The sequence below is a fragment of the Salmo trutta genome, chromosome 11, assembly GCF_901001165.1.
Source record: "Salmo trutta chromosome 11, fSalTru1.1, whole genome shotgun sequence".
NCBI classification, from domain to species: domain Eukaryota; kingdom Metazoa; phylum Chordata; class Actinopteri; order Salmoniformes; family Salmonidae; genus Salmo; species Salmo trutta.
In genome coordinates, this window is record NC_042967.1 from 10,944,360 (window position 1) to 10,969,010 (window position 24,651).

The 24,651-nt window shown below is 43.5% G+C and overlaps 1 protein-coding gene across 2 annotated transcripts in view; it reads left to right on the forward strand.

Annotated features, from left to right (window-relative positions):
- Positions 1-24,651, forward strand: part of LOC115202204 (glycine receptor subunit alpha-3-like) — a 99,451-nt gene that overhangs the window by 69,593 nt on the left and 5,207 nt on the right. For both annotated transcript variants that reach the window (XM_029766181.1, XM_029766182.1), the window contains exon 7: positions 22,660-22,874. In XM_029766181.1, the coding sequence (XP_029622041.1) occupies positions 22,660-22,874 (215 nt within the window). The remainder of the gene's footprint in view (positions 1-22,659; positions 22,875-24,651) is intronic.

Here is a 24,651-nt window from a genome sequence, read left to right on the forward strand (position 1 = left end):
AGGAATACCTATGTAAGAATGCTCTTCATTGACTACAGCTCAGCATTCATCACCATAGTACCCTCCAAGCTCATCATTAAGCATGAGGACCTGGGTCTCAACCCTGCCCTGTGCAATTGGGTCCTGGACATTCTGACTGGCGGTGGTGAAGGTAGGAAATATCTCCTCTTCGCTGATCCTCAACACTGGGGCCCCAGAAGGGTGCGTGCTCAGCCTCCTCCTGTACTCTCTGTTCACCCATTACTGCGTGGACATACACGCCTCCAACTCAATCATCAAGTTTGCAGACGACACAACAGTATTGGCCTTGTTACCAACAACTACGAGACAGCCTACAGTGAGGAGGTGACGGCACTCAGAGTGTGGTGTCAGGAAAACAACCTCTCACTCAACGTCAGCAAAACAAAGGAGATGATCATGGACTTCAGGATACAGCAGAGGGAGCACCCCCCTATCCACATCGACGGCACCTCAGTGGAGAAGGTGGAAAGCTTCAAGTTCCTCGGCGTACACATCTCGGACAAACTGAAATGGTCCACCCACACAGACAGTGTGGTGAAGAAGGCGCAACAGTGCCTCTTCAACCTCAGGAGTCTGAAGACATTTGACTTGTCACCTAAAACCTTCACAAACTTTTACAGATACACAATTGAGAGCATCCTGTCAGGCTGCATCACCGCCTAGTACCGCAACTGCACCGCCATCAACTGCAAGGCTCTCCAGAGGGTGGTGCGGTCTGCATAACACATCACCGGGGGCAAACTACCTGCCCTCCAGGACACCTACAGCACCCGATGTCACAGGAAGGCCAAAAAGACAATCAAGGGCAACAACCACCCGAGCCACTGCCTGTTCACCCCGCTACCATCCAGAAGGTGAGGTCTGTACAGGTGCATCAAAGCTGGGACCGAGAGACTAAAAAACTACCTCAAGGCCATCAGACTGTTAAACAGCCATCACTAACACAGGCTGCTGCCTGCGTACAGACTTGAAATCCTTTGCCACTTTAATAAATGGATCACTAGTCACTTTACAGTGAGGGAAAAAAGTATTTGATCCCCTGCTGATTTTGTACATTTGCCCACTGACAAAGAAATGATCAGTCTATAATTTTAATGGTAGGTTTATTTTAACAGTGAGAGACAGAATAACAACAACAAAATCCAGAAAACCGCTTGTAAAAATTTTTATAAAATTATTTGCATTTTAATGAGGGTAATAAGTATTTGACCCCTCTGCAAAACATGACTTAGTATTTGGTGGCAAAACCCTTGTTGGCAATCAGAGGTCAGAAGTTTCTTGTAGTTGGCCACGAGGTTTGCACACATCTCAGAAGGGAATTTGTCCAACTCCTCTTTGCAGATCTTCTCCAAGTCATTAAGGTTTCGAGGCTGACGTTTGGCAACTCAAACCTTCAGCTCCCTCCACAGATTTTCAATGGGATTAAGGTCTGGAGACTGGCTAGGCCACTCCAGGACCTTAATGTGCTTCTTCTTGAGACACTCCTTTGTTGCCTTGGCCGTGTGTTTTGGGTCATTGTCATGCTGGAATACCCATCCACGACCCATTTTCAATGCCCTGGCTGAGGGAAGGAGGTTCTCACCCAAGATTTGACGGTACATGGCCCCGTCCATCGTCCCTTTGATGCGGTGAAGTTGTCCTGTCCCCTTAGCAGAAAAACACCCCCAAAGCATAATGTTTCGACCTCCATATTTCACGGTGGGGAGAGTGTTTTTGGGGTCATAGGCAGCATTCCTCCTCCTCCAAACACGGCGAGTTGAGTTGATGCCAAAGAGCTCCATTTTGGTCTCATCTGACCACAACACTTTCACCCAGTTGTCCTCTGAATCATTCAGATGTTCATTGGCAAATTTCAGACGGGCATGTATATGTGCTTTCTTGAGCAGGTGGACCTTGCTGGCGCTGCAAGATTTCAGTCCTTCACGGCATAGTGTGTTACCAATTGTTTTCTTGGTGACTATGGTCCCAGCTGCCTTGAGATCATTGACAAGATCCTCCCGTGTAGTTCTGGGCTGATTCCTCACCGTTCTCATGATCATTGCAACTCCACGAGGTAAGATCTTGCATGGAGCCCCAGGCCAAGGGAGATTGACAGTTCTTTTGTGTTTCTTCCATTTGTGAATAATCGCACCAACTGTTGTCACCTTCTCACCAAGCTGCTTGGCGATGGTCTTGTAGCCCATTCCAGCCTTGTGTAGGTCTACAATCTTGTCCCTGACATCCTTGGAGAGCTCTTTGGTCTTGGCCATGGTGGAGAGTTTGGAATCTGATTGATTGATTGCTTCTGTGGACAGGTGTCTTTTATACAGGTAACAAACTGAGATTAGGAGCACTCCCTTTAAGAGTGTGCTCCTAATCTCAGCTCATTACCTGTATAAAAGACACCTGGGAGCCAAAAATCTTTCTGATTGAGAGGGGGTCAAATACTTATTTACCTCATTAAAATGCAAATCAATTTAGAACATTTTTAACATTTGTTTTTCTGGATTTTTTTGTTGTTATTCTGTCTCTCACTGTTCAAATAAACCTACCATTAAAATTATAGACTGATCATTTCTTTGTCAGTGGGCAAACATACAAAATCAGCAGGGGATCAAATACTTTTTTCTCTCACTGTAAATAATACCACTTTAATAGTGTTTACATATCTTACATTACTCATCTCATATGTTGTATTTTATACCATCTATTGCATCTCTCCTATGCCGCTCGGCCATCGCTCATCCATATATTTATATGTACAAATTCTTATTCCAACCCTTTACATTTGTGTGTATAAGGTAGTTGTTGTGTAATTGTTAGATTACTTGTTCAGTATTACAGTACTGCACTGTCGGAACTGGAAGCAAAAGCTTTTCGCTACACTCGCATTAACATCTGCTAACCATGTGTATGTGACAAATAAAGTTTGATTTGAGTCTTCTTGGGTATGACGTTACAAGCTTGGCACCCCTGTATTTGAGGAGTTTCTCCCATTCTTCTCTGCAGATCCTCTAAAGCTATTTTCAGGCCTCTCCAGAGATGGTAGATCGGGTTCAAGTCTGGCATCTGACTGGGCCACTCAAGGACGTTCAGTTCAAATGTGTTGTTTAGGAGAAGGACTATGTTAAATATCATTATCTGAGTGTTAGATCAAACTAAATGCACTTAGATATGTCTGGTACAGTGACAGTAGCGACCTTGGTAAAAACATACACCGTTTCTGTTGCAAACCATTGAAAAATTGCCCTAGTGAACACAACCCAGACGTCATTCTCCAGAGGCTTTCTTTCCCCCTCACCCATTGATGTCTAAAGTGCCCCCTGGTGAGATCAAACCCAGGCAGGATTTTACCAATCTCCCTCAGCGAGAGATATAATGCTTCAATATTAAATTCTGTGGGGCCAGGCTTCACAAAAGGGTTGGACACACTCCCTGTAACGAGGGTCGTCTAAAGGGGACCAAGGCGCGGCGTGTAGAGTGCTCATATTTACTTTTAATGATAACACTTAAACAAAAACAACAAAACAACAGCCAACAGTTCCGCCAGGTGATACTCACAAAACGGAAAACAACTACCCACACATGAAAAACAGGCTGCCTAAGTATGGCTTCCAATCAGAGACAACGATAGACAGCTGCCTCTGATTGGAAACCATACCTGGCCAAACATAGAAAATGAAAACATAGAATTAGAAATCTAGAAAACCCACATAGAAACAGAAAACCAAAACCACCCAAAACACCCCCCTGTCACGCCCTGACCACTCTACTATGGAAAATGACCTCTTACAAGGGTCAGGACGTGACACTCCCATAGGGTGCCATGGCCCATAGCCAGTCTGCATTGCTGTGGAACTCTATTTCTAAGATTTGAACGTTTCAGTCCATCGAGCTCCAGCTGATCTGAGTGCCATTCCAACTGATAGACCGTTCCTCCATCTTCTTTGAGCACCTGGTCTACGTGCTGGGGATTCAGCTACCTGGTGTCGGATCCTATGGTTAGTCTCCTTTCCTTGTCAAGTTCCTAGTGAAAGAGGATTTCATCCACAAGGGATTAACCATCTTCCTGGTTAAATAATGGTTAGATAGGTGGAGTTAAATCTTTCTTTCTTACACATCAACATATAATGCTTAATCCGACTTCTCGCGGTATAATGCCTGTGTCACATCGTACAGCCTGTTCTCCTTTGAAACAGTCAGCCAGCTATCCTGTTGCCGCAGGATTATTTTGCTGTGACAATCCTGGTCAAATTAAGATCCAACATCTGTATCTGGAGTTCCCTATGAACCCTGGGTAAAACTCACTGAAGTGGCTAATAAGAAAGTGAAGAGAGATATAAAGCAGGTATTTTGAAGAACCTGCAGTGATTGTGATAGCCTGTGGTTGTTCATTTAGTTGAATGTACTGATTTAAAAGTGGCTCTGAATAAATGTATAGGTTAGATATGAGCGTGTTTTATATTATGCTCCTCTATGGTTGCAAACGCAGCATACAAAAAGGATTAAACGTACTGTAATTCGATCTAAGGGAATGTTATCTTCTTTAATGGTATAATGGAGGTTGTGTGTCATTCTGTGATGACAAATCATGACAACCAATGTCACAAATCCCTCAACGTTTGTTTTGGTTTTGGATTTATTCATATTAGGTTTGTTTTGCTTGTGTTTTTTTTCCTTCTCTGCTATGGGAGTGGAGCGCTTGGATCCTGCCATCCCTCCCCCGGCGTCTGTTAATGTTGTAAATTATATCCAGGGTAGAATCATCTCCCTCGCTCTGTCTCATAATCTTTTTAAAAGGATATCTGGCAAGTAAATAGACGTAACGGATGGTAGTGGGGTGATATCCTAGGTCTCTGCTGAGGCCCTGGAATGCAGTCAGTGATGATTTCCTACTGTTCTAAGAGGTTTTAATTCAAGATCCATGATTACTTGAACTGATATTCCTATTCATGTTGATGTTCCGTGATGGGTGATAATTCTGTTTCTATGGAGCTCAACTCACTTTGTCGGTTTAACACTATCTGCTGCAGATGGTTGATGATCGGCAGTGGAAACGTGTCAGTCTAGTCAACAGAGACAAAACATTTTATTTTTAACCAAGCGAGAGGAGGGGGTGCCGAGGTAGTGCTGCAGAAGCCGTATGTGGATGTTGTGTTTTGATGCCAAGCATTGGAGCCCTGCCATGTTTGTTTGGTTACACTGTGAATGGCTGTAAACAGTTATGGGCAGTATACACTGAGTGTACAAAGTATTAGGAACACCTGCTCTTTCCATGACAGACTGACCAGGTGAATCCAGGTGAAAGCTATCATCCCTTATTTGATGTCACTTGTTAAATCCACTTCAATCAGTGTAGATGAAGGGGAGGAGACAGGTTGAATAATTTTTAAGCCTCGACAGTTGAGACATGGATTGTGTATGCTTATTTTTTATTTAACCTTTATTTGGACAGGGAAGACACTGACACCTAGGTCTCTTTTCCAAATGTGCCCTGTATGAGATATTTAAAGTACCAGTCAAAAGTATAGACCCACCTACTCATACTACACTGCTCAAAAAAATAAAGGGAACACTAAAATAACACATCTTAGATCTGAATGAATGAAATAATCTTATTAAATACTTTTATCTTTACATAGTTGAATGTGCTGACAACAAAATCACACAAAAATAATCAATGGAAATCCAATTTATCAACCCATGGAGGTCTGGATTTGGAGTCACACTCAAAATTAAAGTGGAAAACCACACTACAGGCTGATCCAACTTTGATGTAATGTCCTTAAAACAAGTCAAAATGAGGCTCAGTAGTGTGTGTGGCCTCCACGTGCCTGTATGACCTCCCTACAATGCCTGGGCATGCTCCTGATGAGGTGGCGGATGGTCTCCTGAGGGATCTCCTCCCAGACCTGGACTAAAGCATCCGCCAACTCCTGGACAGTCTGTGGTGCAACGTGGCGTTGGTGGATGGAGCGAGACATGATGTCCCAGATGTGCTCAATTGGATTCAGGTCTGGGCAACGGGCGGGCCAGTCCATAGCATCAATGCCTTCCTCTTGCAGGAACTGCTGACACACTCCAGCCACATGAGGTCTAGCATTGTCTTGCATTAGGAGGAACCCAGGGCCAACCGCACCAGCATATGGTCTCACAAGGGGTCTGAGGATCTCATCTCGGTACCTAATGGCAGTCAGGCTACCTCTGGCGAGCACATGGAGGGCTGTGCGGCCCCCCAAAGAAATGCCACCGCACACCATGACTGACCCACCGCCAAACCGGTCATGCTGGAGGATGTTGCAGGCAGCAGAACGTTCTCCACGGCGTCTCCAGACTGTCACGTCTGTCACATGTGCTCAGTGTGAACCTGCTTTCATCTGTGAAGAGCACAGGGCGCCAGTGGCGAATTTGCCAATCTTGGTGTTCTCTGGCAAATGCCAAACGTCCTGCACGGTGTTGGGCTGTAAGCACAACCCCCACCTGTGGACGTCGGGCCCTCATACCACCCTCATGGAGTCTGTTTCTGACCGTTTGAGCAGACACATGCACATTTGTGGCCTGCTGGAGGTCATTTTGCAGGGCTCTGGCAGTGCTCCTCCTTGCACAAAGGCGGAGGTAGCGGTCCTGCTGCTGGGTTGTTGCCCTCCTACGGCCTCCTCCACGTCTCCTGATGTACTGGCCTGTCTCCTGGTAGCGCCTCTATGCTCTGGACACTACGCTGACAGACACAGCAAACCTTCTTGCCACAGCTCGCATTGATGTGCCATCCTGGATGAGCTGCACTACCTGAGCCACTTGTGTGGGTTGTAGACTTCGTCTCATGCTACCACTAGAGTGAAAGCACCGCCAGCATTCAAAAGTGACCAAAACATCAGCCAGGAAGCATAGGAACTGAGAAGTGGTCTGTGGTCCCCACCTGCAGAACCACTCCTTTATTGGGGGTGTCTTGCTAATTGCCTATAATTTCCACCTGTTGTCTATTCCATTTGCACGACAGCATGTGAAATGTATTGTCAATCAGTGTTGCTTCCTAAGTGGACAGTTTGATTTCACAGAAGTGTGATTGACTTGGAGTTACATTGTGTTGTTTAAGTGTTCCCTTTATTTTTTTGAGCAGTATATTTTCTACATTGTAGGGGGGAAGAAAATATCCAATTGATGGGCTCCTGTGGATTGTTGTTATCTATTGCCAGCAAAATATCCAGGTATTATTTTTCTGTAAATGGCCTAAAAGAAAAGCTTTGACTATAATTTCTCTGATTATTCAGCAAGTTTCCCTTATCAGCATCCAAACCAATATAATTGTGAATAGGCTTAGAAGTTATTTCAAAGAGATAGCCCACTTAAATAAAATGGTGATTAAATGCATCAATTATGGCTTTTTTTTCATAATGAGGCCAGTGAATTAATTTGTTTGGCAGAGAGGAGGAAGTAGAACTCTTCAGGGATTTGACAGTTTTCCAGAATTTTGCCAGGTTCCCATTACGATCTGAAAGAGTGGTTACACAATAATCAGAATGACTGATTTGTATGTGTGCCATTCAGAGGATGAATGGGCAAGACAATAGATTGATGTGCCTTTGAACGGGGTTTGGTAGTAGGTGTCAGGCGCACAGGTTTGAGTGTGTCAAGAACTGCAACGCTGCTGGGTTTTTCACGCACAACAATTTCCCGTGTCTATCAAGAATGGTCCACCACCCAAAGGACATCCAGCCAACTTGACACAACTGTGGGGCGCATTGGAGTCACCACGGGCCTGCATCCCTGTGGAACGCTTTCGACACCTTGTAGAGTCCATGCCCCGACAAATTGAGGCTGTTCTGAGGGCCAAAGGGAGTACTGGGTGGGTGCACACCTCAATATTAGGAAGGTGTTCCTAATGTTTTATACACTCAGTGTATTTGTTTATTTACACAGAATATGTACAGTTAAGTTTACTGTACATAATTCAACTCCACAGCTGTTTCTGAAGCCGTGGTGCTCAACTTAGATCCACAGACATGAAAGTCATTGAATATCAAAGTCCAATCATCCAATAGGGTCTCTCCAAACATGCCCTAGTCTCAGTCTGTCATTCTGTGACCCTCAATGAGGTCGAGGCTTTTCTTTCTGCTTGATTGAGATCCATACAGTGTGTGTGTGTGTGTGTGTGTGTGTGTGTGTGTGTGTGTGTGTGTGTGTGTGTGTGTGTGTGTGTGTGTGTGTGTGTGTGTGTGTGTGTGTGTGTGTGTGTGTGTGTGCTCTTTCTGATTTATTGCCATCGATTTAGTGTCCAGGCGGTGTGCAGCATTTTATCCCACAGGAGATCAATATTTCACAATTCACTGGGTCACTCTGGAGAGATGGACACTCTGTCAATCAGCTCAGAGGAGATGGCACGGCTGGGGCCACACACACAGACGTGCATGGACGGAGGCACGCACACTCACACAGGCACATACACACATGATAGGGTCGAGTGCACTGCAGTCAGCGTTCGAGCGCTCACACATACACACACACACACACACACACTGATTTGATTTGGCCCATTGATCTGTGATGGCCTTGTCTGCCATTTTCCTGGCCTCATTTACTGTAATAGTACAGTTACTGAAAGAGCTTCTGAAGTGCTGTGGATCTGATTGATGGAACGATTAGACACAGTTATGCATTATCCTTAATGAGAGACTATGGAGATGAATAACATTGGCTATAGGTCATTGTACTCTCTGTGAAGTTAACTTCCACATTAGCTTCACTCACCTAGTTAAACTGACTTGCCTAGTTAAATAAAGGTTAAATAAATAAAAATTCACTCCGTTAACCTATTGCAAACATGCGTTCTCAGAGCACCAGAATGCAGATTTGCTGTACAGTATACAGCCCATCTTTATATTCTTCTTCAACACCTCTGTGTCAATGCTCTTCTGTTTGCCTGAACCACTCTCCCAGGCCAACCAGAGAGACGTTGTTTCCCGACAGCTTCCATTTAAACTCCAAGGCCAACTTCCTCCATTCTTTCCAGTCATAATGGATGCTGACTGAGGCAACAGCGGTGCTCTGTCTGGCTCTGGTGAATGCCAGTGTGACATGTGTTTATGAAAAGGGAGACAGAGCGGAGAAAATGTACTCTACTGATGGGTTCAATGTTCCGTGCTTATAGACTACTCTCCATAGGCTAGCATAGCATACCAGTCAGCCTTGTCAATCAAACTGACTGGCCACAGGGTCTCCACGCTGGTGTCACAGGGGCATTGACCCACGCAATTCGAGGGCAGGCATCAAAACCGGCCAAGCCAAGCCAATCAGGATGAAGAATCAGCAGCACTTCCTGTTTATTATTTGGTTTCTTCCTGTGTGTCCTCTTTATGTGTGTGTGAGCAGGCAGTGGGGCTACTTATGCTTGGTGACTACAGTACAGCATGTGAGTGTTATCCTCTAAGGCAGGGGTTCTTAAACTTTTTCAGCCTGGGACCCAAATAAGAAATGCTGTGTTTTCCTGGGACCCAAAGTTAGGAACATATGCAACTATATGTAAAAATTGGTACATTTCATTGCCATTATGCCCCCCAAAAAATGCAATATATACAAAAACAAAAAGCAATGAAATACCCAGAAATCTTTTCATGTTTATTTTTCCCCATTAAAAACACTCTTACATCCCTGTCTAGGTTGGTTAAATACAATAAATCATTTCATTCTGAACTGGAATAAACAGATTGATCACATCACACAGATGTATAACAGAACACACACACAGGCTTTTTGACCCTAAGTAACAGTATAGATGAATTCAGGCCTACTGTACATCTTACTGCATAAATGATTGTTGATAGAAAGTCTAGCTTGGAACTGCTGCTGTTAAAATACTTTTATTTTATTCTGAACTGGAATAAACTGATTGATCACATCACACAGATGTAGACCAGAAACACACACGCATACACACAGTCTTAATGAGAGGTGTGCGGCTGGTTGAAGTTTTCAACAAGCATGTCTATTCTGGGCTCAGTTTTTGACAGTGCATCACTGAGGTCATGCTCAGCACTGACACTGTTTCTGTACTTGAGAACCCCGACTTGGATATGTGATGCCAAACTGGATTAGAACATCTTACTGCTTTCTCAGTCAGGCAGGAGACCACTTCCTGCTGCAGATGAACAACCCAGGACTGTATGAGTGTTTGCCCCAAAAAGCATCTTGCTTCAATCAGTTTATTCCAGTTGAAAATAAAAAGTATTACTTGTAACAGCAACAGTTCCAACCTAAACTTGTTTTCAACAATAATTTCTACAGTAAAATGTACAGTAGGCCTGAATTTTTCATCTCCATCTGTACTGTTTCTTAGGGTTGCACTATCAGTAGCTAGTTAGCTTGCTTTGGCTAACGTTAGCTATTAGCTGTGTAGCGTTACAAGGCCAGGGGATTGTTTGAAAGATAAACTCACATCTAATACTATGATAGATAGTACTCCCTTATTTCTGCTTATCATCACCGGTTATAAAATGACAACAATGCCTTGTTAGTTGACTTACTTTTCCACTTTTCGAAGCACTGTTTCCTGAAGCATTCTGCCCTGTTCTGAAATAACTCCCAGGGTTTACCATCATGCTGTGGATGTTTGGTCAGGACCTGTCGTTTTGTTAGTTTTGGGAGACTCATTACTAAGCACTTCCACACACAAAACACATTGTGGGCACTCCTCGTTATTCCTCAAACTTTGTATGAAAGAGACAAAAGGTCATCACTGTATTTGCATTTCATGACGATTGAGCTCAGTCAGATCTTGTGGCTAGCATGAGTCCATTTCATGACAGCAGTGAGTGATGGCGTGTGGGAATAACAAGCCAGTGGCTTGAACCACAGCGCTGCAGCGTGTGGGTCTCAAAATGATCTTCAATAAAACTGCAGAAAAAAGATCCGGTAAACCGCGAAGCACAAGGGCATCTCCCTCTACCTCTCCCTCTCGCACAGCTGCCAAACTAGAGCAGAGACCGCTGCTAAGCAGAGAGCGCGCTGAACCGAGAGCGCAGTTGCACTTGGCCAAATCAATTCCAGTAATTAATGAAATAATGATCAATTTATGTCGCGACATACCATTAACAGGTACGCGACCAACTTTGGGTCATGACCCATACTTTAAGAAACGCTGCTCTATGGGGCTTACATGCTTTCCTCCCAGCTTCCTGACTGCCTGCACCCCTTGGCTTGTTGTGATTGCACACATACATACCTGTATACAGACACACACTTACTATACACAGGGATGCTGGCCCATGTTGTGTCAGGTTGGCTTGATGTCCTTTGGTTGGTGGACCATTCTTTATACACACGGGAAACTGTTGAATGTGAAAAACCGGTGTGCCTGGCACCTACTACCATACTCTGTTCAAAGGTACTTAAACCTTTTGTCTTGCCCATTCACCCTCTGAATGGCACATATACACAATCTCAATTGTCTCAAGGCTTAAAAATCCTTCTTTAACATGTCTCCTCCCCTTCATCTACACTGATTGAATTGGATTTAACAAGTGACATCAATAAGGGATCATAGCTTTCACCTGGAGTCACCTAGTCAGTCTGTCATGGAAAGAGCAGGTGTTCATAATGTTTGGTATACTCAGTGGGGACCAACAATTGATTCCCATTCAAACTTCTATTTTCCCAAACCCTAAGCCTAACCCTAAACCTCACCCCTAACCCTAATTCTAAACCTAACCCTAAAATAGCATTTTTACAAGTGAAGACTGGCAAAATGTCCTCACTTCTCTGAATTTTTGTTGGTTTACTATTCTTTTGAGTGCTTTTGGAAACTCACAGTAATAGTAAAATGTGTACATGCGCACGCACACACATACCCACACATCAGTACACTGAGGTTGTGTCTACACTCATAGAAGATCAAAGAACAACAAAGAAGGTGGGGGAAAGATAAGCAACCCAACACTTACTTGCGACTTCTGCTATCAGAATGTGAAGACGGCATTGAATAGATGGGTCTAGATGCACAAAAGTGGCTTTGTGGTCTGATTGTGTTCAGATCTGACTGACTACTTCAGAAGGTGGTCAGGGATGCATTGTGTACAGATTTCTCCTCAGTCTGGATGCAATCAGGCTACCGAAAGTGCATACAGTGGGCGACATCATCAGCACTCCTCTCACAAGTCTCCAGAAAACGTGCGTTTTGGGACCGAGAGACACCTTTTCATTATAACGTTGGAGGAAATGCTATCCGGCTAGCTAAACATATTTTTGGTTTGGCTAGAGTTATGTTAACCCATTTGCAATCCCTTTAGTATTGCTTGCTAGCTTGCTGGCTAGACACAGAGGTTAGCTGGTTAGTTTGCTACAGTAGTTAGCTACTGCCGTCTGTTGTTGTGTTATCATATTTAGCCTATTCCACCATTTGTAGAATACATACTGGCATTTGAATATAGCGCAGGAAAAGGGAATCCGGACACACCGTGGATACGGTAAACACATTTCAAAGTAGGTGAATATGCACGACGTGTTTGGAATTCCATGATCAGAATACTAAAGCTGCATGAACTGTCAAGTCTAGACACGGCCTGACACACACACACACACACACACACACATCTCTACTGCATGCCTCCTCTCCCTCAGAGACCTAGAGCAGAAAGAGAAGGAACGGTGGAGCAGAAAGAGTCAGAGAAGAGGATGAAAGGAAAGGAAGACATTTGATATTATCACAACCCAGCAGAGAGTAAGTGAGAGCAGAAGGAGTCGTTTGTGGGTGTTTTGTTGTAGGGCGGTGTCATGTGGTGTAGAGGTTATAGCAGTGACTCATGGGACTAGAGAAGTGCATTAAGGGCCATGTGGCATTTGGCCCTGAAAACCCAGCTGGCCATGGAATTCATTCAGAATTATTGCAGTATATTCCTCAAGAGACTACAGAGTCCTAGTGTGAGAACTGAGTAACGGTTTCTATACGGTACAGATATCAGTGAGGCAGGCCTTGTCCCAAAAGACCCTATTCCCTATGTGGTGCACAACTTCTGACCAGAGCTTGGGTCAAAAGTAGTGCACTATGTAATGGATAGGGTGCCATTTGGGACACAGTCATAGTTAACCTAGCTAAAGGACAATTACATTTTATGTAATAAAATAACATGGGAAATTTTCTCGCTCGTCCGATTCAAAGGGTCAACCATCCCTGAAATGAGCCGAAATCCAGAGACAAAAAATGTGAGGTTTCTTTCTGTCCATCCGGTCCATGTACAATAAAGTCTGTTTTACAAAACTGGTTTAAATAAAATATTCCTCCATAGTCCACCCCAATGCCTGCACTGACAGCTTGTCACAATTAATGCCTGTGAGCGGCAAGGTGCTGTCAAGGTCCAGAACAGACACACACAGATGGACATACACACACAGACGGGCACACACCAACCTGGTCTTAGAGCATTTCGTATTATTTTGTAAGAAAATCCAAGACACTCTAATTAGTATGATATGGTACATTCTGTATGGTATGTATTATTTTGTGGATGTCCATCACCCATTTCAAATCAAATTGTATTGGTTCCGACAGTGCAGCACTATCAACAAGTAATATAACAATTCCACAACAACTACCTAATACACACAAATCTAAGTAAAGGGATGGAATAAGAATATGTACATATAAATATATGGATGAGCAATGACCGAGTGGTATGGGCAAGATGCAGTAGATGGTATAAAATACAGTATATACATATGGGATGAGTAATGCAAGATATGTAAACATCATTATTTCTATATGTTAGAGTGGCCAATTATTTCAAGTCTGTATGCAGCAAGCAGCCTCTCTGTGTTAGTGATGGCTGTTTATCAGTCTGATGGTCTTGAGATAGAAGCTATTTTTCAGTCTCTCGGTTGGTAGCGTGGTGAACAGGCAGTGGCTCGGGTGGTTGTTGTGCTTGATGATCTTTTTGGCTTTCCTGTGACATCGAGTGCTGTAGGTGTCCTGGAGGGCAGATAGTTTGCCCCCGGTGATGCGTTGTGCAGACCGCACCAACCTCTGGAGAGCCCTGCGGTTGTGGGCGGTGCAGTTGCCATACCAGGTGGTGATACAGCCCAACAGGATGCTCTCAATAGTGCATCTGTAAAGGTTTGTGAGGGTTTTAGGTGACAAGCCACATTTCTTCAGCCTCCTGAGGTTCAAGAGGCGCTGTTGCGCCTTCTTCACCGCACTGTCTGTGTGGACCTTTTTAGTTTGTCCGTGATGTGTACGCCGAGGAACGTAAAACTTTCCACCTTCTCCACTGCTGTCCTGTCGATGTGGATAGGGGGGTGCTCCCTCTGCTGTTTCCTGAAGTCCACGATCATCTCCTTTGTTTTGTTGATGTTGAGTGAGAGGTTGTTTTCCTGACACCACACTCCGAGTGCCCTCACCTCCTCTATATACAGTAGGCTGTCTCGTCGTTGTTGGTGATCAAGCCTACTACTGTAGTGTCGTCTGCAAACTTGATGATCGAGTTAGAGGCGTGTATGGTCACGCAGTCATGGGTGAACAGGGAGTACAGGAGGGAGCTGAGCACGCACCCTTGTGGGGCCCCAATGTTGAGGATCAGCGAAGCGGAGATGTTGTTTCCTACCTTCACCACCTTGGGGCGGACTGTCAGGAACTCCAGGACCCAATCGCACAGAGCGGGGTTGATACCCAGGGCCTCAAGCTTAATGATGAGCTTGGAGGGTAATATGGTGTTAAATGCTGAGCTGTAGTCAATGAACAGCATTCTTACATAAGTATTCCTCTTGTCCAGATGGGATAGGATACTGTGCAGTGTGATGGCGATTGCGTCGTCTGTGGACCTATTGCAAATTTCAGTGGGTCTAGGGCAAGGGGGGGCACTTCAATCCGGCCCACGAAACATTTTTTTTAAATGCGTCCCTCCGTTGAATTTCAAAATCCCGATGTGGCCCTCGAGCCAAAATGTTTGACCACCCCTGGTCTATCCTGATACCTAGTCACTTTACCCTGCCTCCATGTACATATCTACCTCTAATACCTTAATAATAATAATAATAATAATATCTATCCTGATGCCTAGTCACTTTACCCTGCCTCCATGTACATATCTACCTCTAATACCTTTTTATTATTATTATTATCTATCCTGATGGAATATATGGAACGGTATTAAACCTATGGAAACCACATATTTGACTCTGTTCCATTTATTCAATTCCAGCAATTACAATGAGTCCCTCCTCCTATAGCTCCTCCCACCAGCCTCCTCTGGTGTGTATGTGTAGTTATACTATATCTGTGCTGTGTCTTTACACCTGTGTGTGTGTGTGTGTGTGTGTGTGTGTTGTGTGTGTGTGTGTGTGTGTGTGTGTGTGTGTGTGTGTGTGTGTGTGTGTGTGTGTGTGTGTGTGTGTGTGTGTGTGTGTTGTGTGTGTGTGTGTGTGTGTGTGTGTGTGTGTGCCTGCCTTTGTGTGTTTGCTGATTGTGGATTCTAACTCTGCGCTGCTCTCCCGGGGACGGTGCACAAACAGACAGAGACTCCGAGAGCGCTCCCTCTCTGTCTTTCAGGAGAGACTGCCACTGTTCAAATATGTTTTCAAGCCTCTGTGGCAGAGGGCAAAGAAACAGACAGCTGCAGCAGAGGCCTCACACACCTCCTATCCTCCTCTCCTACTCTCCCTTTCAAATCTCTATGCTTTGAGACTCACTCTTTTCAAAGAGAGCAGAGTGACTTTGTTCAAAGAGCTTCAAGTATATTGCTGTGTGATTGTTAGCAGAGGTGTCATGCCCATAGGGGGCACAGGGGCATGTGCCCCCTCAGATTTGTCCTGTTTAAATAAATACAAAATATACACATAATGTTTTGTGGAATTTTGTTGTTGTTGTTTCTATGTAATACTACTAGCCACCAAGCTATTTTTTTTTTAGTTGGTTTCAGCTAGCCCAGATGGGTTACCAATCTCCCAACCTCATGACTAGCTATCAAGAAGCCATTTCAGGCTATCAATCACATTAGAGTAGCTAGCTTGTCTAACTATCTTAGCTGGCATGCCTGCTGGCAAGGTTGTTAGACTTTAGAAAAGCAAGCAGTTACTAAATGTGCTGAATAAGACTTACATTATTTTCAATATTTTACCCAGATTTTAGCAGAGATGTAGAGAAGCATATTTAGTTAATACATTTTTTTTTTAAAGTAGTCAGGAGGATACAGACAGCTCAAGAGGTATGCTTACAGTGGGGGGGAAAGTATTTGATCCCCTGCTGATTTTGTACGTTTGCCCACTGACAAAGAAATTATCAGTCTATAATTTTAATGGTAGGTTTATATGAACAGTGAGAGACAGAATATCAATAAAAAAATCCAGAAAAACGCATGTCAAAAATGTTATAAATTGATTTGCATTTCAATGAGGGAAATAAGTATTTGACCCCTCTGCAAAACATGACTTAGTACTTGGTGGCAAAACCCTTGTTGGCAATCACAGATGTCAGACGTTTCTTGTAGTTGGCCACCAGGTTTGCACACATCTCAGGAGGGATTTTGTCCCACTCATCGTTGCAGATCTTCTCCAAGTCATTAAGGTTTCGAGGCTGACATTTGGCTACTCGAACCTTCAGCTCCCTTCACAGATTTTCTATGGGATTAAGGTCTGGAGACTGGCTAGGCCACTCCAGGACCTTAATGTGCTTCTTCTTGAGCCACTCCTTTGTTGCCTTGGCCGTGTGTTTTGGGTCATTGTCATGCTGGAATACCCATCCACGACCCATTTTCAATGACCTGGCTGAGGGAAGGAGGTTCTCACCCAAGATTTGACAGTACATGGCCCCGTCCATTGTTCCTTTGATGCGGTGATGTTGTCCTGTCCCCTTAGCAGAAAAACACCCCCAAAGCATGTTTCCACCTCCATGTTTGACGGTGGAGATGGTGTTCTTGGGGTCATAGGCAGCATTCCTCCTCCTCCAAACACGGCGAGTTGAGTTGATGCCAAAGAGCTCCATTTTGGTCTCATCTGACCACAACACTTTCACCAGTTGTCCTCTGAATCATTCAGATGTTCTTTGGCAAACTTTAGACGGGCATGTATTGTATTCTTGAGCAGGGGGACCTTGCGGGCGCTGCAGGATTTCAGTCCTTCACGGCGTAGTGTGTTACCAATTGTTTTCTTGGTGACTATGGTCCCAGCTGCCTTGAGACCATTGACAAGATCCTCCCGTGTAGTTCTGGGCTGATTCCTCACCGTTCTCATGATCATTGCAACCCCACGAGGTGAGATCTTGCATGGAGCCCCAGGCCGAGGGATATTGACAGTTCTTTTGTGTTTCTTACATTTGCGAATAATCACACCAAATGTTGTCACCTTCTCACCAAGCTGCTTGGCGATGGTCTTGTAGCCCATTCCAGCCTTGTGTAGGTCTACAATCTTGTCTCTGACATCCTTGGAGAGCTCTTTGGTCTTGGCCATGGTGGAGAGTTTGGAATCTGATTGATTGATTGCTTCTGTGGACAGGTGTCTCTTATACAGGTAACAAGCTGATTACCCGTATTAAAGACACCTGGGAGCCAGAAATCTTTCTTATTGAGAGGGGGTCAAATACTTATTTCCCTCATTAAAATACAAATCAATTTATAAAATTTTTGACATGCATTTTTCTCGATATTTTTGTTGTTATTCTGTCTCTCACTGTTCAAATAAACCTAACATTAAAATTATAGACTGATCATTTCTTTGTCAGTGGGAAAACGTACAAAATCAGCAGGGGATCAAATACTTTTTTCCCCCACTGTAGATATCTTTATCTACTTCTCCAGAGTCAGATTAACTCGTAGATACCATTTTTATGTCTTTGAGTGCAGTGTTAACGCAATGACGAAGTCTATGGTAACTGCTAGGATGCTAGTAGATACCATAGACTTCCAGTCATTGCGCTAATGCTAGTTAGCATTGGCTCTTAAAACTACCTTTAACTTCCTTCCTACTGGATGCCGAGACATAAAAATGGCATCCATGAGTTAATCTAACTCTGACAAAGTAGATAAAGATATCTAAGCATACCTCTTGAGCTGACTCATTGCCAAAATCCCAAAGTTTCCCTTTAAGTATAATGAGTGTGGCTGTAAATTGCAGGAAAACTCTGTTTTCAGGATGTTTTTTTTTTTTTTTATTCACCAACTCACAGACTGGGGGGCCTTGTCCCCCTCCAGATCACCCACCAGCCATCCAATGTACTTTGTGCCCCATCAGATGTTTGGGGTGCATGACGCCCTTGTCTGTTAGGTTACAGTAAACTAACACTACAGTAGGCAAGGCATTTCTTCAAAGTTGTGTGGGTTGTTGCATTGTATTGCTCACAAACCCCACTGACTTCATCCTTTCAAAGCAACTATTATAGAGGGATTTATTCTCAAGGGAAATATTGAGGCTGGCGGAATCCTTTGCAATACATTATCTCAAATGTCAGAGGTTTACTTTACGGAAATAATGGCTTCATTCCAGTGCATTGACTCTATACATTCATTTCAGTGCATTGGGTTCATATGTTTATTTGAGTCCATTGGATATACATACATTTTAGTGAATTGAGAGTATTTGTGTGTTGGGTACATATGTTTACTAGAGTGCATTGGGTGCATGTGCTGATCACATATGTAGAAGTACAGGCCAGGGGCATGCTTTGGGCAAAGTGACCACTCACCTTGTATTTTATTTATTTATTTTTTAACCTTTATTTAACTAGGTAAGTCAGTTTCGAACAAATTCTTATTTACAATGACGGCCTACCAAAAGGCCCCCTGGGGGGACGGGGGCTGGGATTAAAAATACTAAATAAAATATAGGACAAAACACATCACGACAAGAGAGACACCACAACACTACATAAAGAGAGACGTAAGGCGTAACAACATAGTATGGTAGCAACACAACATGACAACAACATGGTAGCAACACAACATGACAGCAGCCCAGCATGGTAGCAGCACAAGACATGGTACAAACATTATTGGGCACAGGCAACAGCACAAAGGGCAAGAAGGTAGAGACAACAATATATCACGCCAAGCAGCCACAACTATCAGTAAGAGTGTCTATGTATCCTGTCAAATGATTTGTCACATGTGCCGAATACATAAATTATATAGCAAAAGGAATAAAAGACACAAGAATGAAGCTATATACAGGGAGGACCAGTAGTAAATCAATCTCCAGAGGTATGAGGTATTGGAGGCAAGGTAAATGACTAGGCATCAGGATAGATGATAATAATAATAATAATAATAAGGTATTAGAGGTAGATATATACATGGAGGCAGGGTAAAGTGACTAGGCATCAGGATAGATAATAATAAGGTATTAGAGGAATATATGTACATGGAGGCAGGTTAAAGTGACTAGACATCAGGATAGATAATAATAAGGTATTAGAGGTAGATATGTACATGGAGGCAGGGTAAAGTGACTAGATATCAGGATAGATAATTATAAGGTATTAGAGATAGATATGTACATGGAGGCAGGGTAAAGTGACTAGGCATCAGGATGGATAATAATAATAATAATAATAAGGTATTAGAGATAGATATGTACATGGAGGCAGGGTAAAGTGACTAGGCATCAGGATGGATAATAATAATAATAATAATAAGGTATTAGAGATAGATATGTACATGGAGGCAGGGTAAAGTGACTAGGCATCAGGATAGATAATAATAAGGTATTAGAGGTAGATATGTACGTGAAGGCAGGATAAAGTGACTAGGCATCAGGATAAATAATAATAAGGTATTTGAGGTAGATATGTACATGAAGGCATGGTAAAGTGACTAGACATCAGGATAGATAATAATAAGGTATTTGAGGTAGATATGTACATGAAGGCTGGTTAACGTGACTAGGCATCAGGATAGATAATAATAAGGTATTAGAGATAGATATGTATATGAAGGCAGGATAAAGTGACTAGGCATCAGGATAGATAATAATAAGGTATTAGAGGTAGATATGTACATGAAGGCAGGATAAAGTGACTAGGCATCAGGATAGATAATAATAAGGTTGTAACGGTTGTCGTCGGATTGAGACCAAAACGCAGCGGGTATATGTGTACTCATCTTCTTTTATTACGGAAAGAAGGAAAAACCAAAATAAACACGTACACCAAAAGAAACACAATGACGAATAAACAGCCCTGTAAGGCCATAAGCTATACATGGAACAATCTCCCACAAACACTAAACCAAACACATAACCATATATAGGACTCTCAATCAGAGGCAACGAGAAAACACCTGCCTCCAATTGAGAGTCCAACCCCAATAAACTAGACATAGAAATACAAAAGACTAGAAATACAAACATAGAACATTACCCAAAAACCCGGACATAATAAATCAAACACCCTACTAAATAAACCACCACCCCGAACCACATAAAACAAATACCCTCTGCCACGTCCTGACCAAACAACAATAACAAATAACCCTTATACTGGTCAGGACGTGACAAAGGTATTAGAGGTAGATATGTACATGGAGGCAGGGTGAAGTGACTAGGCATCAGGATAGATGATAAAACGAGTAAAAAAAGAACAGTGTAGCAGTACCATATGGTGTGTGTGTGAGTGAATGTTTATTTACAGTAGTGTGTATGTATAGTCTTGTGAGTGTGCATAGAGTCAGTGCAAGATAGTACGGGTAACCATTTAATTAACTATTTATCATTCCTATGGCTATTTAGCAGTCTTATGGCTTGAGGGTAGAAGCTGTCTCGGAGCCTGTTGGTCCGAGAGCCGATGCTCCGGTATCATTTGTCAGAGGTAGCAGAGTGAACAGTCTATGGCTTGGGTGGCTGGTGTCTTTCCTTCCTCTGACGCCGCTTGATACAAAGGTCTTGGATGACAGGGAGCTCGACCCCAGTGATGTATTGGGCTGTCCGCACCACCCTCGTTAGCGACATGCGATCGAGGGTGGGGCTATTACCATACCGAGCGGTGATGCAGCCAGTCAAGATGCTCTTGATGGAGCAGCTGTATTACTTATAGCCTCCTGAGGTGGAAGAGGTGCTGTCGTGCCCTCTTCACGACTGTGCAGGTGTGTGTGGACCATGTTAAGTCCTAAGTGACGTGGACGCCAAGGAACTTGAAGCTCTTGACCCGCTCCACAAAAACCCTGTTGATGTTGATGGGGGTGTGCTCTCCCCTCTTTCTGCTGTAGTCCACAATTAGCTCCTTGGTCTTACTGATGGTGAGGGAGAGGTTGTTGTCCCGGCACCACACTTCTAAGTCTCTGACCTCCTCCCTGTAGGCTGTCTCATTGCTGTCAGTGATCATGCCTACCACCGTTGTGTCGTCAACAAACTTGATAATGGTATTGGGAGTCAGCGTGGAGGGGTGTTGTTGCCTACCCTCACCACCTGGGGACGGACTGTCAGGAAGTGGAGTGGGTAAGGTATCTGGGATGATGGTGTTGATGTGTGTTATGACCAGCCTTTCAAGCATAATTACAGACTGGGACAAGGAGAGATTGAGACTGTCAATGAAGACACTTGCCAGCTGGACTTCGCATGCTTTGAGAATGCACCCTGGTTTTCCATCTGGCCCGGCGGCCTTGCGAGTGTTTACCTGTTTAAAACTTTTATTCACAACGGCCATCAAGAGCGAGATCACACAGTCATCCGGAACAACAGGGGCTTTCCCGCAAAACTCAGTGTTGTATTCTTCGAAGCAAGCATAAAAGGGATTTAGCACGTTTGGGAGTTCTGCATCACTGGGCAACTCATAGTTGGGTTTCCCTTTCTAATCTGTTATGATCTGCAGGCCCTGCCACATACGACTAGCATCAGATCCAGTGTAATAGGATTCCACCTTCCTCCTATAATGTCCTTTTTCATGTTTGATGTCTCGTCAGAGCTCGTAGCGAGCTTTCTTGTCTGGGCCGTGTCCGTGTCCCGTTCTTTGTAAGCGGTAGCTCTAGCCTTTAGCCCAGCGTGGATACTGCCTGTAATCCATTTTTTGGGGGTTTGGATACCTTCTTATAGTCACTGTGGGGACATTGTCTATGCACTTATTGATTAAAACTGTGACTGATGTGGTAATCTCCTGAATGCTATTGGATCCCGGAACATATCCCAGTCTGTATGCTAGAAAAACAGTCTTGTAGCCTGGCGTCTGTTTCATCGGGCCACTTCCTATTGAGTGTGGCACTGGTAACCTATGAACTGAGGGTTGGCTGTGTGTGTGTGTGTTTGTGTGTGTGATGGTGGAGAGATCTGACAAACGTTGACGCATCAAAGGCAGAGAGCATGACTGGCATTTTCATCTGAGGCCCATACACTGAGCTTTGATGATCAAGATAGCCACAGCTGCATGGACCGACTACATGGAGATTGATTTAAACTCCCCCACAGCACGGGCTTTTGCATATTATATGGGTTGCTAGAATTGAGATTTTCTGAGAAGCCATGTGTACAGTTTGTTTACATGTACAGTATACGGTGTGTATGAGAGGAGGAATGCTGACGTTTGTAAGATATGGTCTACATAGAAACCTAATAGTCTCCAAAGGACTATGCCTCATCTCTCCTATACATTTTCACTGTACATTTCCAAGTATGTTATTCAGGCAGACTTTAATACGAAACAAAGAAAACATCGGCACTTGTCTCAGTCGCTCACCTCTCTTCTGTCTCTCCCTCCTCCCACAGGGAAGTTCACGTGCATCGAGGTGCGTTTCCACCTGGAGAGACAGATGGGTTACTACCTGATCCAGATGTACATCCCCTCTCTCCTCATCGTCATCCTCTCCTGGGTCTCCTTCTGGATCAACATGGACGCCGCGCCCGCTAGGGTGGCACTGGGCATCACCACCGTGCTCACCATGACCACCCAGAGCTCCGGTTCTAGAACGTCTCTACCTAAGGTGGGTCGGGTGCAGAGTGTGTGAGAGTGTGAGTGGGGATGCGGGTGTGTGGGTTTGCAGGAGAGTGTGTTGTGTGCATCACCACTGTGCTCGCCCAAAAAGGTGTCCCTTCTTCAGGACTGACTGTCCGTTGTTGATTTATGGTCTAGGTACAGGGTGACCTTATCTGTTTGCTTAACGGACCCTTGCAGTGGGAAGTATTGCAGAGATCTTACAAGATTGAATGTGTTGCATTGTTTATACACTCTTTTTACACCTAAATTATCTCAAATAGACTGTATAAAGAGTTACCTAAAGAGAGATATGCATTAAGACATTATATATAAGCGATGTTCTGAGATATGTAAATGCCCCTGCTAGTATTCAGAGAATTTCTTTCTATATGGAGCATCTCAGTACGGTTTAATACATCTCCTCCCAAAGGGCCCATGTATATATGTTTGGGATTTACCCATGTAGAAGAACAAAATACTGGCACTTACTTGTTAAATGACAAGTTCAGTATCTTTAGACTGACTGTAAAACCGAGGATACAATTTTCTCCTGGGCTGTAGACTACTGTCAAGGTCAAATTTCAAATAAATCTAAATAAAAAAAATACCTAACTTGTCCTTTTACCCTTGAGTAGTATTTAGTGTTCTGTATGTGTTAAAGAATAATGCAGTATAGTATATGGAATGTTCTGTTACGTAACTTAATTAAGTATTCAGCAAGAAGACGTTTTTACACCGTCATGATATAAGTGATTGCATATCGATTTTCTTTAAAAATAAAATGGTAACATCATGACAGACTAAATATTAAAGGTCCAATGCAGCTGTTACCGCCAATATCAAATCATTTCTGAGTAACAATTAAAAGAATAGCTTCTTAGCAGAGCAATTTCTCAAGCAAGAATTTAGCTAGGACTGTGGGAGTGGTCTGAGTGGGGAGGGGAAAACTGAAAACTAGCTGTTATTGGCAGAGAGGCTTGGAACTCTCTTTCTTATTGGTCTATTAACTAATTTACTGCCTGGTGATATCACCAGGGATGCCAAAACTCCATCCCACCTAAACAGGCTGAAATTCCAGGTGGTCTTTTCAAACAGCTCTTACACTAAAAGGGCATTATCATAATTTTCACAATTTCACAGCATTATTCCAACCTAATAGTGTGTAAATATATATAAAACACAGACAAATATAGTTTTTGTGCCTTTAAAACCTTACATATACAGTATAGGTAGTATCAAGATAAAAACAACTAAATACTCCATGACATATATTTGATATTTACGCATATTATGTATTCTCATATACTCCTAACATACTCCAGATTATGTAACAGCATCAATCCAATCTCTGTGAAATGAAAACATAAAACAAGCTGCAAACTTGGCCACACAGTTGAAATTCTATGAAATTCTGAAATTCTGCCAGACTATGTCAGACTATTCATTCTCTCAACTCCTTTGTCTCCGTCTGTTGGTCTGTCTCTTTTCTCTGACTGTGTGACTGTGACTTTGTCTCCGTCTGTTGGTCTGTCTCTTTTCTCTGACTGTGTGACTGTGACTTTGTCTCCGTCTGTTGGTCTGTCTCTTTTCTCTGACTGTGTGACTGACTTTGTCTCCGTCTGTCGGTCTGTCTGCTCTCTGACTGTGTGACTGTGACTTTGTCTCCGTCTGTTGGTCTGTCTCTTTTCTCTGACTATGTGACTGTGACTTTGTCTACGTCTGTGGGTCTGTCTGCTCTCTGACTGTGTGACTGTGACTTTGTCTCCGTCTGTCGGTCTGTCTCT